Source organism: Indicator indicator, chromosome 8, assembly GCF_027791375.1.
Source record: "Indicator indicator isolate 239-I01 chromosome 8, UM_Iind_1.1, whole genome shotgun sequence".
Lineage (NCBI taxonomy): Eukaryota > Metazoa > Chordata > Aves > Piciformes > Indicatoridae > Indicator > Indicator indicator.
Genome location: NC_072017.1, coordinates 37,435,168 through 37,453,212, shown reverse-complemented (window position 1 = coordinate 37,453,212; position 18,045 = coordinate 37,435,168). Strand labels below are relative to the sequence as shown.

General features: G+C 41.8%; 1 protein-coding gene across 1 annotated transcript in view; it reads right to left on the bottom strand.

Annotated features, from left to right (window-relative positions):
* The window catches only part of EGF (epidermal growth factor), a 65,238-nt gene that overhangs the window by 7,163 nt on the left and 40,030 nt on the right, over window positions 1-18,045 (bottom strand). The window contains exons 15-22 of the mRNA XM_054383097.1: window positions 16,907-17,074; window positions 15,995-16,144; window positions 14,758-14,898; window positions 13,712-13,828; window positions 12,323-12,448; window positions 10,040-10,159; window positions 6,805-6,955; window positions 3,309-3,473 (exon numbers count right to left, since the gene is read on the bottom strand). Coding sequence (XP_054239072.1) covers window positions 3,309-3,473; window positions 6,805-6,955; window positions 10,040-10,159; window positions 12,323-12,448; window positions 13,712-13,828; window positions 14,758-14,898; window positions 15,995-16,144; window positions 16,907-17,074 — 1,138 coding nt within the window. The remainder of the gene's footprint in view (window positions 1-3,308; window positions 3,474-6,804; window positions 6,956-10,039; window positions 10,160-12,322; window positions 12,449-13,711; window positions 13,829-14,757; window positions 14,899-15,994; window positions 16,145-16,906; window positions 17,075-18,045) is intronic.

Here is an 18,045-nt window from a genome sequence, read left to right as displayed (position 1 = left end):
ACGCTGCTGGAGATCCACATCAGTACATCTTTGCTGACTTTACATGCATGGTTTTTCCTCCTCCTAGATGCCAGCTAACAAAATCATCTTTATGCTCTTCTAATTCCAGAAGTCTCACATTATAATATCCCTTTACTTGATCTATTTGAAATGAAATTTAATAGATATGTACCAAACGAAGTGGGAAAAATTATTTTATTTTCACATCACATTCACAGGGAGAGAGCATCTGCAGTAATTACCATATGTTGCTTCCTTTGTGAAATTAGAATGAAAATAACAATTGGGTTTTTTTGCTAAAACCAAGAACCTGTCACCACCATGAACTTTCTCACCAGGTTCTCTGTAACATGTTCCTGTGCATTCAAATGTTTTTCTTAAAAACATAGTAATTCTCTCCAGTAAAAGGTGAGACTGGGACTGCTAATATGAAAAATGGTAAAATAGTAGTAAAATGATCACAGAATCACAGAATGTTAGGGGCTGGAAGGGACCTCGAAAGATCATCCAGTCAGAGCAGGATCAACTATACCAAATCACGCAGGAATGCATCCAGGCAGGTCTTGAATATCTCCAGAGAAGGAGACTCCATAACCCCCCTGGGCAGCATGTTCCAGTGTTCTGTCATCCTCACAGTGAAAAAAAAAATTCCTCCTGTTTCCATGGAATTTCCTATGCCTCAACTTCCACCCATTGTCCCTTGTGCTGTCATTGGACATCACCCAGCAGAGCTTGACTCCATCCTCTGGCACTCACCCTTTACATATTTATAAACATGAATGAGGTCACCCCTCAGTCTCCTCTTCTCCAAACTAAAGAGCCCCAGCTCCCTCAGTCTCTCCTCATAAGGAAGATGTTCCACTCCCTTAATCATTTTTGGGGCTCAGTGTGGGACTCTTTCAAGCAGTTCCCTGAGCTTCTTCTTGAACTGAGAGGCCCAGAACTGGACACAAATGTTCCAGATGCAGCCTCACCAGGGCAGAATAGAGGGGGAGGAGAATTGCTCTTGACCTACTAACCACAGCCCTTCTATTACACCCCAGAATAGATTGACCTTGGTTACAACACCACATTGCTGGCTTATGGTCAACCTTCCCCCAACACTAGGACCCCCTAATGACAGAACAGGTTGCCCAGCATAAACAATCTGTATTTTATTTGAAGGGCACTTCAGATTGTTTTTCTTGATGCTTAGCCATGACCTGCCTATATGCTGCTGTATGTTTTCTACATGATAAATGTTGGTCAGGCACTGAAACTGACTGCCCAGGGATGTGATGGAGTCATCATACCTGGGGGTGTTCAAGGGCTGTGTAGGCATGGCAGTTCAGGACATGGTTTATTGGGCATGGCAGTGCTGGGTCAACGGTTGGACTTGATGGTCTTGGAGGTTTTTTCTAACCTTTAACAATTCTACGTCTCTATGAGTTTATAATTTATGTTCTGAGTAGAAGGAAGACTTTTCTGTAACATATATGTGAAATTTTGGCTAATAAGCTGTCATGTTTTGGGTCACTCCAGCCTCTACTGAGGTAGATGATTGGATGGTCTGATGTTGCTCTCAGGCTGCCTAGGGAAGGGGCAGAGTCACCATCCCTGGAGGTGTTCAAAATACATGTAGGTATGGCACTTGAGGAATGGTTTAGAGGCATGGTGGTCATCAGCTGACAGTTGGACTGAAAGATCTTAGAAGCCTTTTCCAACCTTAATAATTCTATGATTTTACAGGGGAACAGGACTATCACAGACTTAATTGGTAGCTTTCAAAATATGGCAGATGATGTGAAAAGGCAGTACAGAAATTTCAACCCAAACACTGGGTTGGAGGATGCCAGTTAAATAGACATCTTAGGTCAGTGTTTTCATTTTGAGCTGGTTTTGCTAGTAATAGCTGCAGTAGAAATTCTGTCAATCATGTAATTGGAAACTTGTTGTTGAGGTAAATAGTTATAGTGATCAAAAGCATTTGGCAAGAGAGAAAGGGGACAGAAATGACATGAGAAAGAAAAAGAGGAGAGATTTAATATCTTCACACCTTAAACCAAGCCATATTCTGGCTATTTTTCATGATAGTTTATATGACATATAAACATATGGTATATATGGAAACACAAGTATCTCACAATTTGTCTATTTTCTATGTATCTTTCCACTTCTGAGTCCCAGGTCATGAAAACACATCAGTTGGTCTTTGTTTTTAATTCTGGGTCTCTACCATTAGTTTATAGAAATAAGAAGTGTGGCAGCTTCTCTACTTCTATGGACTAAATATACTAGGAACCATTTAATAAGACTAGGAAATGTCAGTTTCCACAGTTAACTTCTTTGGTAGCTCAACCTTTTATGCCCAGGAGAGTCTAATTTTAAAATTAACCCCAACCACAAACCAAACTCCTGCACATGGAGGGCAGCTTAGCGTGAAGCAGAACTGATTTTGCTGCTGTCTGGCTTTTTGTTTGTTTACCTTTAAATATAAATATAAATATGCATTTGAATAAGAGCCTCTGAGAACAGTTATCTGCCAAGGTCATGGCCAAAAGACTCTGAATTATTAAATGCTGAATGTCCAAGGGACATCAATGACATTTACTTTCACATCAGACTGGGTTCTTAAGTAGTGACTGTAAGGATTCTTCTCATGGAGAAAAAAAAAATAAAAAGAACTCCAAACCTGCACAATTCACTACAGCCATGGAAAATTCCAGGGAATACCTCTACAACAGATGTGCCCCAGGCTCACATCCCTGATTTTTCTTCTTTCTGACATCAGGAAAACTGCTTTCACATTCGCTGCTGGAGGTACCAGCTCGGGAGTTTGTTATTAGAAGGTTAGTACACTGCTTTTCTCAGCAGCAAGGAAACTTTCAGGTGTGACTCTACACTGAAAGGGAAGCAAAACCAAAGTGATGGGATAGCTAGCAGAGAAGAGGCAAACCCTAACAGAGAATTTCAGACATACAGAAATCTTAATGGAAACTAAGGAAGAAGTAAAGGTCATGCTCCTGATCTCTCTCATCAATACAAATTATGGATGTTGTTCAAACCTAATAAAGTTTGTTCTCCTTCCCCTCAGACACACATCACTCAGTGACACCAATGTGAGTACTGCAGGTACTCACAGAGTACTCACAGAAATTTCTGAATTATTCATAGATCCAGTTACTGAAAAGCAAAGGAGGAACAAGGATGATATGGCAGTTTTCACCAGCTGAGGAACAGCTCACGGTGTTCTCCACAAGCCCTCTGTAAAAGGCACAACAGCTCAAGCCCTGTGCCACACATTCACAGCACACATTTGGAAGCACTACCTGTGGCAGTAGGCAGCCAGGAACGCCAGCAGCAGCAGGAGAACCAGCACTGCTACACAGACTGTGATGGTGATGTTCCTCATCTTCACCCGCTCGGCGTGTTGCTGCTCCCACCACTCCAGATCGCTGAACTGGCACCGCTCCCCGACGTAGCCGGTCACACAGCTGCCAAAAGGAAGCGAGCACACCTTGCAACAGGCAGCACAGAAAAGGCCCCACATCATCACTTCACTCACCTTGCCTATTGATTTACCATTGGCAACCTCTATGGAAATATCTGGCTGAATTTCATAGTGGTGAAGACAAAATGACTTTAAAGGAAGAGCTGTCAAAATCTGTAGAATCCAGTATCAAAAGGGTTGGGTGTTTGGTTGGTTTTTTTGTTTGTTTGTTTGTTTGTTTGTTTTTTGTAAACCTATTAAATCACCTATTTAATTATACAGAGAGGCTATAATTTCCAGATTCCCTTGGTTAAAAACAGAAAAAATAATTTTCTCTTGAATCTTTCTGTATCAGTAGTGTTTCTCCACTTAACTGCTTCTAGCAGGAAGCCTCCTTTTGTTTGAAATAGAGGACTTGTATTTTCAGGACCATTTGGTTAAGAGAATCAAATTTTCATTTGAATTCTTATTTAAAAATAAAAGACGAATGAAAGTGTTCAAAGGAAAAAACAACTTGGGTGAGTTAGAGATATTTTCATCTTTTCATTTTAATACAAGCTTCTTCTGTAGGTAGTTCTAGAAACATCTTTATATTTTAATTTTAATGCAAACTTTTTCTGTAGGTAGTTGTAAAAAAAAATCTTTATATTTTAGTTTTAATACCAGCTTTTTCTGTAGGTAGTTTTAGAAATATCTTTATATTGTAATTCTTCTGTAGGTAGATTTTGTTTATTTATTTGTTTGGAACACTGTCAAACCCAACACAGAAATATCTTTACAGTGCATGAAATCCTCAAATAAAAATTACTAGAAAGTGAGAAATAAATAGGTCAAAAACTATCTCAGTCTGGTTTTCCTGTCCAAGGTGAGAGATCAAAAAAAAGGGAATAATGAAAGTAAAAGAAACAAATCTTTATTCAATTCATAACAATCTCTCAGCAATGTACACTCAAATCCCTCTCACAATTCTTATTGGTCTAATTTTACTCAAGTCAAATGAGTGAAAAAAGCAGGACTTGACCTGAAGCAGATTTTAATTAGTGTCCTGAAAACATTGTATCAGCATTCCTTGACTCAGGCACAAGCACTCTTGATGCTGTCACAAATTAGAAAGGTATGTATGTTGGAAGGCAAAAAAATGCTCATTTTTAGATGTAAGATCACAAGAAAATCCAGACAAGCTAGGAGATCTACTGTCTACTGTAAGAATTTTTAGTAATTTGAATACAAATCCTATCTGGTGTGTGATTTTTGCAAGATATTTTTGGTGGATAACATTTTTCCACTACTTGGTTTGGAGGTTTAACATATTACAGGCTACACGAATGAAGGCTGCCATCTAGTGAAAAATTCAGCAGTGTGAGACTCCAGCAAGGGGAGAACTCACAAATCCTGGCCCCCAAGTACATAATTAAGCTGTGCTTATGCAGCAATTTATTAAACAGCTTCCACCTCCAGAACTGAAGAATACTTACATTTGGATTCTTGTTACACACTAACAAGTAACAAAAGAAAACAGATGCGATCCAGTTTGAAAGCTCTCCACTTGTAGACCCTTCAGTTTCAATAGAAGAAACTCAGTGAGGTATGAAATGATAGTTTTCAGTGCCTCTAAATTGACACTACTAATTCATTACAAATACCAGATCTGACTATGAGTCCAGCTCCTGTAATGGCTTTGACAAAGGGCATTCCTGGACTTATGAAATGCACAGAATGCCAGGTTGGAAGGGACATCGAGGATCACCTGGTCCAACCTTTCTAGTTGATAGCGTAGTTGAAAGGAGCTGGCCCAGCACCCGCCAAGCTGAGTCTTAAGACCTTGAGAATCTGAGACCAGTGTAGGCAAATCCACTACTTCCTTTGGAAGATGATTCCAATGTCTAACTGTTCTCATGGGGAAATATTTTCTTCTGGAATCTCCCCAGCAGTAACTTGTCCTCATCACCCCTTGGCTAGTCCGTATGACTCCTTGTAAAGAGGGAGTCTCCATCCTCTTGGTAGCCACCCTTTATGGTACATGGTAACAAGGTCTCCTCTAACCCTTCTCTTCTCAAGGCTGAACAAACCCAGTTCTCTAATCCTTTCCTCCTATGGCAGGGCTTTGTTCTTATGGCCCTTTCTCTGGACACTTTTCAGCCAGAGGGAAACATATGCACCACGATTCTAAATTCATGGCACAAATTATCCACTTTTTTCCATGTGTGTACATCAAATAAGTACTTTTCATATTCCTGCAGGTACAGAGATCTGTAGGCAGGGGAGATGCCTCATATTTGAAACTAAGAAATTCTAGGACTTGGCAGTGCTTGCAGGAATGGTTGCATGCATAGGTTCCTTCAGTGCAGTACAAGGAAGGTCTGGAAGAACGGTGAGTCAGAGAAACCCTTCAGCAGAAAGTTTGCTCTCCTCACTCCAGGGTGAGTCAGGCCATATACCAGGGCCACTCAAGTTACTGAGACACAGAGGGAGATTTGCCTACTACAGAACAGCACTCATCCTCTGAACAAGTCCTCCCAGAAGAGATCCCAGGGAAGAAGGCAGGCATTGGATTTGTCCCACAATAAACATTTTAATGCTTGATTTGCAAGAAGGATATAACACAGATTCAAATATAATCAAGTCACACAACGAAACCCCAGCACTAACAGTTTTGAAGAAATTATTACCCCAAGGGACTAGGCTATCACACTGCCCAGGGCCAAGCTCTGCTTCTGGAGATACGAGATTCTCTTTGGTTTTATCAGTAACTGCATTTAGGGAACCAGGAATTAGCCTTCACAAAAATATAATCAGGAGGAAGAAGGCCTTGTTTTTGAGGTCTCATTTCTACTCTCCCTATTTTTAAGAGGATCATCATGTTCTACCCTTTCTGGAGGGACCAGGATTCTTCAAACTGTAAGGGAAGATGCTGATACCAGACTTATCCCTGGACTCAATCAGAGAAGACAAGACATAGGTGTCCTCTTCCACCCCATCCTGCACATGAACAGCAAGACCAGCAGTACAAACCAGCACAATATACACAGGAGAGACAACCAGCACCTCTTTTTAAAGCCATGAGCACCAATGCATTTAACAAGTTATCTTACATGCCTAAAGCAAAGATCTGAGTGCTTCGGCAGCAAATCCCATCCTACGATCAGTTAGGTGGCTGGAGTGAGCACTTGGAGTGAGCGCTTAGAGTGATCACTTACAGGAAAGAACAGAGTAATGATAACTGCTATCATGAGTGATGAACAGATAATTTATGGGCAAACACTTCACTGCCGGCACTCAGCTGAGCCCTAAGGGTACAATTCATCAGCACAGACAATACATATCCCTCTACTCACTTGCAGGCATAGTCTTGGAGATCAGAAACATAATTGCACACTCCACCGTGGAGACAGTAGGACTCGTACGAAGGAGGGCATCCTACAACATCAACTTGCATGGGGTGTGTGGAATATTCCTTGTTGACAGCAGTGGGGGGGACAGTAGATTCTGAAACACAGGATTTGAAAAGGATACCTCAAACTTCTGGCAGCACTGGCAACATGATCTTATGAAAGAGTGTCAAAACTTCAAGGTAGGAAAGTAGTTAAAACCTCTAATTTCAACCAATGTCTTGTCTTTTACCCATTTCCTTACCTTGTATATCAGAACTCAAGATCAAAATAATAAATATGCTTGATTCTAGATTTGCAGTGAATGACCCAGGGAGGTTGGCTGCATTCTGCCTGTTTAGGTGTGTGAGTAAAGGTCTTAAAATAATCTGCACTGCCTGCCTGTTTAACTACACTTAGATGACTTCTGCAACTTGTGCAGGTTTAGTGTGTGGTAAATACCCACCATCACAAAGCACCAGTCAGATGTACAAGTGAAGGGCGACTCTATCTCAAGCACTTGGATCTCAGACTGAGAAGTTTTCACATGCAGCTTGTCACTATGCTGATTATTGCTGCTCTGCTGCCATCCAGTTACAGAATCATAGAATCGGTAATGTAGGAAAAGGCCTCTCAGACCATCAATCCAGCAGCACTATGCCCACTAAAACATGCCCTGAAGTGCCATGTCTACACATTTTTTTAACAACTCCAGGGACAGTGACTCCACCAGCTCCCTGGGAGGCTGTTCCAATGCCTGACCACTCTTTTAGGGAAGACATTTTTCCTAATAGCCAATCTAAACCTCCCCTGGTGCAACATGAGGCCATTTCCTCTTGTCCTAGTTGATTCCATCTGTGTGTGGCTGTAGATAATATTTTTTCTTGTTTCAAGCTAGCTCAGGTACAGGAAAACAGCCCTGTTAGGAATGTTATCAGGTATGTCCCTGGGGAAGCAGGGAACTGTGTTGACCCAGTTCTTCACAGGGTTCTGCAGTCTGCTCTGAATCACACTCATGGTCACCTGCACAGATATTCAAATTAACCAGTTTTAAAGTTTTGTCGTGAGGTGGATGTTGGTCTCTTCTTCCAAGTAGCTAGTGATAAGAAGAAGAAATGGCCTCAAGTTGCACAAGGGGAGGTTTAGATTGGATATTAGAAAGATTTATTTACAGGAAGAGTGGTCAGGCATTGGAACAGTCCAGGGAGGTGGTGGAGTCACCATCCCTGGAGGTGTTCAAAAAACCTATAGACATGACACTTAGGGACATGGTTTAGTGAGCTTGGTGCTGCTGGGTTGTTGGTTGGACTTGATGATCATAGAGGTCTTTTCCAACCTTAATGATTTTGTGACTATGATCTCTGCACAGCATGACCTACAGTACAGACATACCCTCACACAAATGTAACGCTTTCTTGCCTGCTTTAATGCTACAGCAAATCTATAGGTGAGGAGCAAACATCTACAGCAAATCTATAGGTCAGAACCAAAGACTTTCCAGCTGTACAGCTTAGCAGAAGCACACCTAATTGCTCTCACACATTCATGGGATGAGTGTTATGACTCACACCAGTTTTATTGCAAGGTGACCTTCAATGACACTTGTTTTTTAAAATTTCATTTGCAGGAGAACTGCCACAGCAAAGAGCCTGAATGGAAAGGAAGGAGTGATTTTAGTGAACCACAGATGTGACTGTGCTCTGCAAAGAAAATTTCATCTTGCTCTAAGAGCTTATTAGGCAAAGAGCTAAACCACTATGTGGTTAACACCCATGAAGACATAGGATCAAACTTATAGCTGAGGGACCTAGAAGGCTTTTCTTCCAAGTCATGCATCACTTGCAATTATCATTTCCTGAGTGACACCTGAAACTACTGAAAGCTTAAGTAACTGAAAGGGGAGGGAGGAGGATCTTCATAGGTGTTCTGCTTTTAAAAAGGCATAATTTCCTTCTTCTTTCCTGCAGAAACAGACCTGTGACAATTATACAGTGTCCTTCCACCACCAGGCAATCATTTGATCTAGAGTAGGAGAAAAAAAAGCTGAGGAAGGACTTTTTACAAGGGCTTGCAGTGATAGGAAAAAGAGGGGAAGGATTTAAGCTGGAAGAGGGCAGATTTAGACTGGATATTAGGAAGAAATTCTTGAGAGTGAGGGAAGTGAGACACTGGAACAGATTGCCCAGGGAAGCTGTGGATGCCCCCTCTGTGGTAGTGTTCAAGACTAGATTGGACAGGGCCTTGAGCAAGCTGGTCTAGCAGAAGGTGCTCCTGCCCATGGCAGGGAGGCAAGAATTAGGTGGTCTTTAAGGCCTCTTCCAATCCAAACCCAAATTCTATGATTCTATGAAAATTCACTCTGATGAAGAGGGCAGACACCAAGACAATGAGTCGCTCAGCTCCACATTTTCAGAGATTGCTGCTGTCACATTGAGATACTGAAATGATGGCCAGATAGTCAATAGCACTGAATTTTTAGCAGCTCCCTTCATTAACTTGGCAATCAGATTTTCTAAAGAGTTTCAGAGCCTTTTTGAAAAATTAGCTGCTGGCTGTGAAAGACTAGCTTGTTCTGAAGAGTTAATTGGGACTTACGTGCAATTCTTGTGTCAGCCTTCTGCAGAGGGAAAGAATGACAGAATACATCTGGTTGGAAAAGATCTCAAAGATCACCCAGTCCAATCCTCCTCCCAGCACTGAAGGGTCAACACTAAACCATGTCCCTAAGCACCAGGACCACATGCTGCTTAAACACTTCCAGGGACTGTGACTCCACCACTGCCCTGGGCAGACCATTCCAGTGTCTGAGAACCCTTTCAGTGAAGAAATATTTCCTAGTATCCAGTCTAAACCTCCCCTGGTGCAGCTTGGAAGTTTGAAAAATGACACAGACTAAAATCACATCCAAAAATGCTACCTCCAAGGAGCTTTTACTTCTGTCATAGACTGTGAAGGCCATTAGAAAGATTTGCCAGTGACAATTAGCATTGAACCTTCATGTAGGTATTTCCAAATTAAACTCCAATCTGATCTCCTTAGTCCACCTCAGCACAACCTCCTAAAGTGATGATAAATGAATCCACAAGCTGCCCAGTATGTCATTATACAGGGTTTCCTTAATTTCCAGATATAACAGTTTATCCAAGGACCCAGTTCTTAGTTAAGGGCTGCTTCATTTCAGTTGCTCACTCCATCTACTCACTGCAGCCAATGCCAGTTCCAGAAGCACCATCAGCACACAAGCAAGTAACATTTCCTCCTGTGTTTGTGCAGGTTATGTTCTTTCCACAGGTGTGAGATCCCATCTTGCACTCATCAATACCTGTCACCCAAAGAGTCTGCAGTCAGAAAAATGAAAGGCTTCAGATCTTCCATTACAAGAGCAGCAGCTGCAGCAGTGCAGATTCCTGGCAGTGGGGAAGAACACCACTGACTCTCCCTCTGTCAATGTGCCTCATGGAAATCATAATGGAAAAGCAACCAGGATACTTTCTACACCAAGTAGTCACAGCCTCCCCAGCCCCTCACAGCATGCTCTACTGCTGCAGAAGCTCTCCATAGGAGAAGAAATAAAAGGCTTCCCCATGAACCATAATGAGTACAGCAGAGTTGAAAGAGACATTCTCCTGGCGTAGCTAGTCACAACATGCACCCTGGATGAGTGCTGGAATGCTGTCAGCTGGCATTCTATGTTAAAGCAGCAGAAGATTTTGGGAAAGGAGAGTTGGCCACCACTGTACCACCCAACTGGTCCAGCCTAAACAAAAGGTTTAGGCAGAAGGGGTCTAGAAACCTACAGGTTTATCCATCTTGTGCAAACACTTAAAATGAAGTGAGTCTTTGAATTACTACAAAAAGGCTACCTGATTGCAACAAGAGTTAAGGTTCATATACACCTCTCACCCAAACTCTGCTGGTGGCAACCCCTGGTGGCAGCTCCTGCCAGGTTGGTACTTACCCCTCAGGCTGGCATCTGAATGATGCTAAGTGCCCAAGCACTCCCCTCAAAGGTGAGAACTCTAAAAAGGGTTCACATGCCAGAAACTGAGACCCTCTGATTCATTTTATGAACAGTCAGCAGAATATATGTGACAGACCTACTCTGGGGAAAGAAAATCACAAATCTACCATCTCAATGTGTGTGAAATTATTGCTTAAGCCACTGGAATTTTTTCCTAGAGTAAAATTAACAGGATCTAGTCCAGAAAAGTATGGAGGATTCAGAGCACTTTTTAAAGCAAAAATACAGGAAGAAAACTGTTGCAAAATATTCGAAGAAATGTGATGTCAACAATAGGAGATGAACTCATCTTGTAGCATCTCTGAATACACTGGCACATTTCTGGAGAGTGTGCCTGCATGCAGGCATTTTAAACTGAAGTACAAACTCACTTGCTTGTCAGTTTCTGGGTTTTATAGTAGATTTCAAGTCATCAAACCCCAAATTCTTTTCAGTTCTATTTGGAATGGGCTGCCCAGGGAGGACATTGAATTGTCAATCGTGGATGTTTAAAGGTCATTTGGATGTGGTGCTTGGGGATATGGTTTAGGGGTGAACCTTGTAGAGCAGGGTTATTGGTTGGACTTGGTGATCCTGAGGGTCTTTTCCAACCTAAATGTTTCTGTGATTTCTGTGATTCTGTATCATAACAACACTGCATTGTTCTTCATGTTTCAGACATCCTTATCTATGTTAAAGAATCAAAGTCCAGCAAAGGCTATGTACAAATTGTGTCAAATTTAGCAGACTTTGAATTAGGCTATGAAGGAAAAAGGACAAAAGAGAAGTCAAGATTCTTACAAAGTTCTGAACATGCTGTGTGCTACTCAAATACTGGAAGGCAGGAAAACTTCCTGATCCTTCATATTTACTGCTAGAATGGATTTTAAAAATTAAGAAATGTAGGGAATAAACTAAAGAAATGTATTAGAGCTGGATGAGAAAATCAGTGGCTCTGATTATTAACAAGACTCTAAATGTACTCGAGTTGTCAGTGTCAACACCTTGAACCTCATGCCTATTAAACAGGCCTGGAATTATTTGATGAGTATTATGACACACTCAATATCTGCTTTCGTTTATATTCATGGAAACGATTTCCAATAAAGCTCTACTGCTTCACCCCCACTTCCCTCCTCCCCTTCAGCCTTCCTCTCTCTCCTGCTATAGCTACTAAAAAGAGTGCAAACACTGAGAGGAGGGTATCCACTGACAACTACAGGCTTTGCATATTGATCAGTTGCTAAGGCTGCCAGACTTCACATAGTAACAAAAGAATCAAAAAGAAATTGTAGGTGTTGACTGTTTGGAGGAGCCAAAGTTAGGAGCCATGCCCCTACTAGATTTTTCATGGAGAACCCAAACAGCTCATTTGACAGTTTCACAGCTTGATACAAGGATAGCCCAAACCATAAGACACGGCTCTTGCTCATTCATCCAGCCTCAGCCTCCCAGAGACAGCATAGCCCTCAGACATGCCTGTACCATAGCAATGGACTCCATCTCCAGTGAAGCCCTCCAGGCATTTACAGACGTAGCCTCCTTCCGTGTTGATGCAGCTTGACACGCTACGGTTGCAGTGGTCCATACTGACAGCACACTCATCAACATCTGGGAGACAGAACAAGGAGAGGAGACACATGGGTCCTGAAACCAGCAGGTAAATCCAGAAAAAGAATTGGGGATATCACGGGTTTCCCTCAACTATGCTCCCACTTGTCATTTGTGCATTGGAAGCAAACAGGAAGAGGAGAAGGGTTTTGTGGTCTTTTTTTGGTATGAAATCTGATGGGGGAGGTCTACAAAAGGTAGGTGGAGTCACCATCCCTAGAGGTATTTAAAAGATGAGTGGATGTGGCGCTTAGGAACATGGTTTAGTGGTAATGGTTTATCAGTAGTCATGGGATTGCAAGTTCTAGGTGAGTGGTTAGACTTGATGATCTCAAAGGTATCTTCCAGCTTCAACAGTTCAATGATTCTATAAGAGCCTAAGACAGTCAACCAGCTGCTTTCAACTGGAGACCTAGAAGTTCCACAAATACCACTTGCTTCAAAAAAAAAAATTCCCTTTGGAGGGAATGATTCTACTCAAAACTAGCCTTTATATTCTTAAGCCCTACTCAGAGAGAAATTTTGCTTTGAGAAAGAATGCATAAGCTCAAAACAAACAAAAAAACCCACAAACAAACAAAAAAGGGATATTGCAGTGAAAAATAAAATTACACCCATTTCACCACTGTGGGTTTTGGGTTTTTTTTTTTCGCCTTTCTATAGCAACACAGACTCCTGTGAGTCTTCATGCTTTGATCCCAAATGGTAAATCATGCTGTTTCTAATGCCTTCCAGACTTAGCCTTTAGGAGTGAATAAAGAGCATGCATTTATGTTACATGCAAGTCCAAAAACATAAAAACCACTCTGAGCAATGTGTCATCCTGTTGTTAGAATCTCTGTCTAGTGCTGGAAGGAAAAAGAAGCACTTTTATACAAACATATAACAAGAATACTAATTTGTAAGAGAATCATGAATACATACCTCTAAATAATACATCAGCTATTATGTCCATGGGCTGAGTTTTTATAATCAGGCAATTTTTATAAATAAATGCATTATGCTTTTATTCCTACTATCCCCATTGTTGCCTGTTAATATTAATAGGATTAACACTCATGACTCAGGGGAAAAGAAGGCATGTGGTAATTAGCCATTTCATCTCACTCTCTGCTCACCATCCCTTTCAAAACAAGCAATACCATTGACCTTTCTGTGATGGCTCACGCAGCAGAGGTATCAGTGTGAGAAAAGATAGGGTTTTTTTCATCCTCTCCTTCAGTCTACAGTTTTCCAGAAAGTTGTATTAATGTCTTTTTTTACCATAGCATGATTTCCCCTTCCTGGTAAATCCTTTCAAACACTGGCACACAGCTCCATCTTCCAGCAACACACACTGTGCATTGACATCACATTCTAGTGTAGTACAGTCATCTTGATCTGCAGCACAAACAAAAGCAAAAGTACCAATAGATGCATTTGCATAGATCAAAGGAGGCTCTTGGTATTAAGAAAAGATCCCAACCACCAAAGCCCCAAAACAACAAGAAAAAACAGAACATCCAGACAAAGTTTGAAACATAGCTTTCCAGGGTTAATGACAAGCCAATGCAACCTGAAGGTTGCAGTGAGCTGAGTGTTCATCTCACTTCTCTAGTATCAAGTGACAGAACAAGGGGAAATGGCCTCAAGGTATGCTAAGGGAGGTTTAGACTAGACATGAGGAAAAGTTTATTTACCTAAAGATTGCTCAGGCATTGGAACAGACTGCCCAGGGAGGTGGTAGAGTCACCACCCCTGGAGGTGTTCAAAGAATGTGTAGATGTGGCACTTCTGGACATGATTTCATGGCCATGATGGTGTTAGGTAGATGGTTGGACTCATTGATCTTAGAGGTCTTTTCCAGCCAAAATGATTCTATTCTATGATTAGGGCTGTTGTCTTTGTCTAGCTGGAAATGAAATGTCATTTAGGATCAGAACTTCTGAATATTGTATGCAAAGCCTGTTGTACAACTAAACGATGAAGTGTCACCTAACATAGGCAAAATTCAGTGGTTGGACTGCAGTTTTGTTCAGAGGTATTTAATATACTTATAAAATATGAGAGACTTTTACAAATGTTTCAGAGATGTTTGTTCTCTAAACTTGAATAATATCATCAAGATTTGTTGGGATAGCAAAAATCCAGGGAGACAAACAAAAACCCTGGCCTAATTACAAAGACCCAACTTCTTGAAGGTGGATTAGGAGCATGAATGCCACTAGTCTTAACGCTGAGCCTTTTCTTCCTTTAAGGGCTCTGATTTCTGTCTGTTCCACAAACCTGTTCAAAGCCCTGCAGCAAAGGAAGGCATCATCAGACTCTACCTGACACCATGATCTCAGCCATCAGCATTTTCTGCTTTTCCCCACTGTCTGTACCCTTGAACATCCCACTGCTTTGTGCATTCGGGAGCAAAGCTTCTGGTGTTGGCATCGGCACCACCTCCTTGTGCACAGCAACGTTTTCTGAAGAAGGTAAGAGAAAAAGTGACGCAGGCTCTTTAAATCTACTGAACTCACTTCCTGATTTTCTATTACTTGTCCAATTTCCAATAATCTTGGTGGTTTCCTTTTAAAATAAACATCAGTATCCTGAGGAAAGGGCCTGAGAGTGCTGATGGGCAAGAGGCTGACCATGAGGCAGCAATGTGCCCTCGTAGCCAAGAAAGCCAGTGGCATCCTGGGTTGCATTAAAAAGAGTGTAGCCAGCAGAACAAGGGAGGTTCTCCTCTCCCTCTACTCTTCCCTGTGAGGCCTCATTTGGAGTATTGCATACAGATCTGGGCTCTCCAGAGCTACTGGAGACAGTCCAGCAGAGGGCTATGAGCATAATGAAAGGAACAGAAGATCTCTCTTACGAGCAAAGGCTGAGAGACCTGGGGCTGTTTAGCCTGAAAGAGACTGAGGGGAATCTCATTAATGATTATCAGTATTTAAAGGGTGAATGTCAAGAGAATGGAGACACTCTTCTCAGTGGTGTCCAGTGACAGGACAAGGGTCAGTGGGCACAAATGAGAACACAGGAGGTTCCACATAAAGAAAAAATTCTTCACTTTGAGGATGGCAAAGCGTTGGAACAGGCTGCCCAGAGAGGTTGTGCAGTCTCCATCTCTGGAGGCATTCCAAACCAACTTGGACGTGTGCCTGTGTGATTTATTCTGGGTGATTCTGCTCTGGCAGGAGGCTTGACCTAAACAATCTTTAGAAATCCCTTCCACTACCTACCATTCTGTGGCTCAGTGATCTCCCCGATCTACCCTGTTTCTGGCCTCAAATTATTCCTAAAACCACTTACTGGTGGGTTTTCTCATATACAGAAGACAAGGAATACAACTTATTGCTCACAATACTTGTTAGCACTGCACATATCTCTCTTAATCTTAAGGGAAAAGTTACAGTAATCAGAATTACAGCACCATAATCCTAGGATAACATCCCAGTGTTCACATTCTTCACATCATCAATCATAAATTTATGTAGAACAAGGTGAATATTTTCCAGTGTGATCTGTCAGAATCCTCAGGGATTTGGAAAAGGGGGTTTTGGAACTAGAGGACAGTACCTGCTGATGTGCTAGAAGCATTCAGAGCACGACAGGTTTTCCCATCTTCACTTTTCCCAAATCCTGGATAGCACATGCAATGGGCAACTCCAAAATGGTTTTCACAGATCTGATCACAGCCTCCATTCTCATAAAGGCAAGGATTTGCCCCTAATGCAGAAAAACAGGCAACTTAACAAGCTGCTTCTTCAGTCAACATCTCCTTTTAGCTGTGCAGAGTTGAAATAGTTGAAAAACAAAAAGAATAAGGACTGACAAAAACTAGAACCACCTTCTTTTATATTGTTAAGTAAATTTAGATGCAAATAATAACATATGATATCACCTATCCTCTGGCAGGAAAGCAGATTTACACACCCTCTAATAAATGTATCACTTGAAAAAAAAATAAACAAAAAACATTTATTATTTCTCTTTTAATATTTTCAATTCCAGCATTCCCTAAAAGAACATTGCAAAGGCATAGGGAACCTCTGGTTACTTTCCCTCACTCCTTGTCTACTGAATTACTTTTTTTCTGCTTACAGGGAGATTGTTGCCAACTGAAAATCAAATTATTTGATCCAAAGCTAATAAACCTTACGAAAATATTTCACTATGTCATTTGTCATTGTTTCTGTGTGTGAAGGGTGTTAATAATCCAAGGTAAATAGGAATTAGAAGACTGTCAAAGCCTCATGGCAATTGATCAGCCTCTATTTTGGGGCATGATTATAAATGTGCAGAATCTGTTAGCATTCCCGAGACACGTGGCCAGGCGATGCTTTCAGTGAATGCCAGTCTGACTATGCAAGGCATTTTGAAGAGCTTGTTTTTGTGGAGATCATCCTCTCCCCAAGGACATCTATTCTACTGGTATCAGTGAACAAGAGGAGGCTGGAAGGCAATGCCTGCTTGATTTTTGCAGTATACCTGGTTTCGCCAAAGGATGAACTACAACCACTGATGAGGGTCTCAGCATGCTGCCTCGGAGACGTACCCTGTTTTGGCCGGTCTTCTTGTCCACCCTCATCAGTGATGGCCTAGCCCAGTCAGAAAACCAAAGGTGATCCTCAAACACCGCTACATCAAAAGGGTGGCCTACAAAGAAATTAGATTTCTCATTTCTATATCTATAGAGCAGGCACAAGCAACCATGTAAAGAAAAGCAGTATCTGCATACAGGTCATCTTCCAACACTGTGGCATAGTTATAGCCACTTCTCCACTTTCTTTTCTCACGTGGAGGGATAAGCGTCTATGAATAGTGGACCATGGACACACGTTGCTTATATGCCTAGAAGAGGAGGCTATGACTCTTGCTTGGCTCAGTAAAGTCTCAGAACTGCTGGTGGCCTCCAACCAGACCAAGTGCACCAGTTGCTTCTACCTAAATATCATATTTTCTTGAGGTGCTGGCACTGTGACTAGCCTTTCAGAAGTGGAGCACCTCCCTCCTCTGCCAGTAAGTGGCCCAGTACAGAGCCTGTCCAGAGAGGTTGTGGAGTCTCCTTCTCTGGAGACTTTCAAAACCCATCTGGATGCATTCCCGTGCAGACCACCTTAAGTGATCCTGCTTTGACAGGGGGTTTGGACTCGATCTCTTGAGGTTCCTTCCAACCTTTAATGTACTGTGATGCTGAAGTACACAGCTCCTTTCACAGTCTTCACATAACAAGGTGGAGAGGAGCTCATAAACACAGTCAGGATTAAAAATAGAAGTGTGGCATCATCAAAGAAGATAGAAGGAAATGAAAAATTAATAATCACATGAAGGTTTTCCACAACAGTGCAAATCCAATCCGTTGCATAACTAAAAGGAAAGGTCATGTTGTTTGCTGCCCTGGGCAGGTGGTTATAGAGTGTTTTACTTACATTTGATAGCAGGGTTAGCAGAAGAGTAGAAATAATATTCTCTATTTTGCATGCACCTGTAGTGAAGGAATTCTCAGTACAGGAGCACTAGAGGGAGCTGCTGTAACAAAAATTGATGTTCTGCAGAACACCCAACAGGCGATGCCACCTTTCCATGCTTCAGTGTACAGCTGTCCAAGAACAGAAACCGAATTCTGA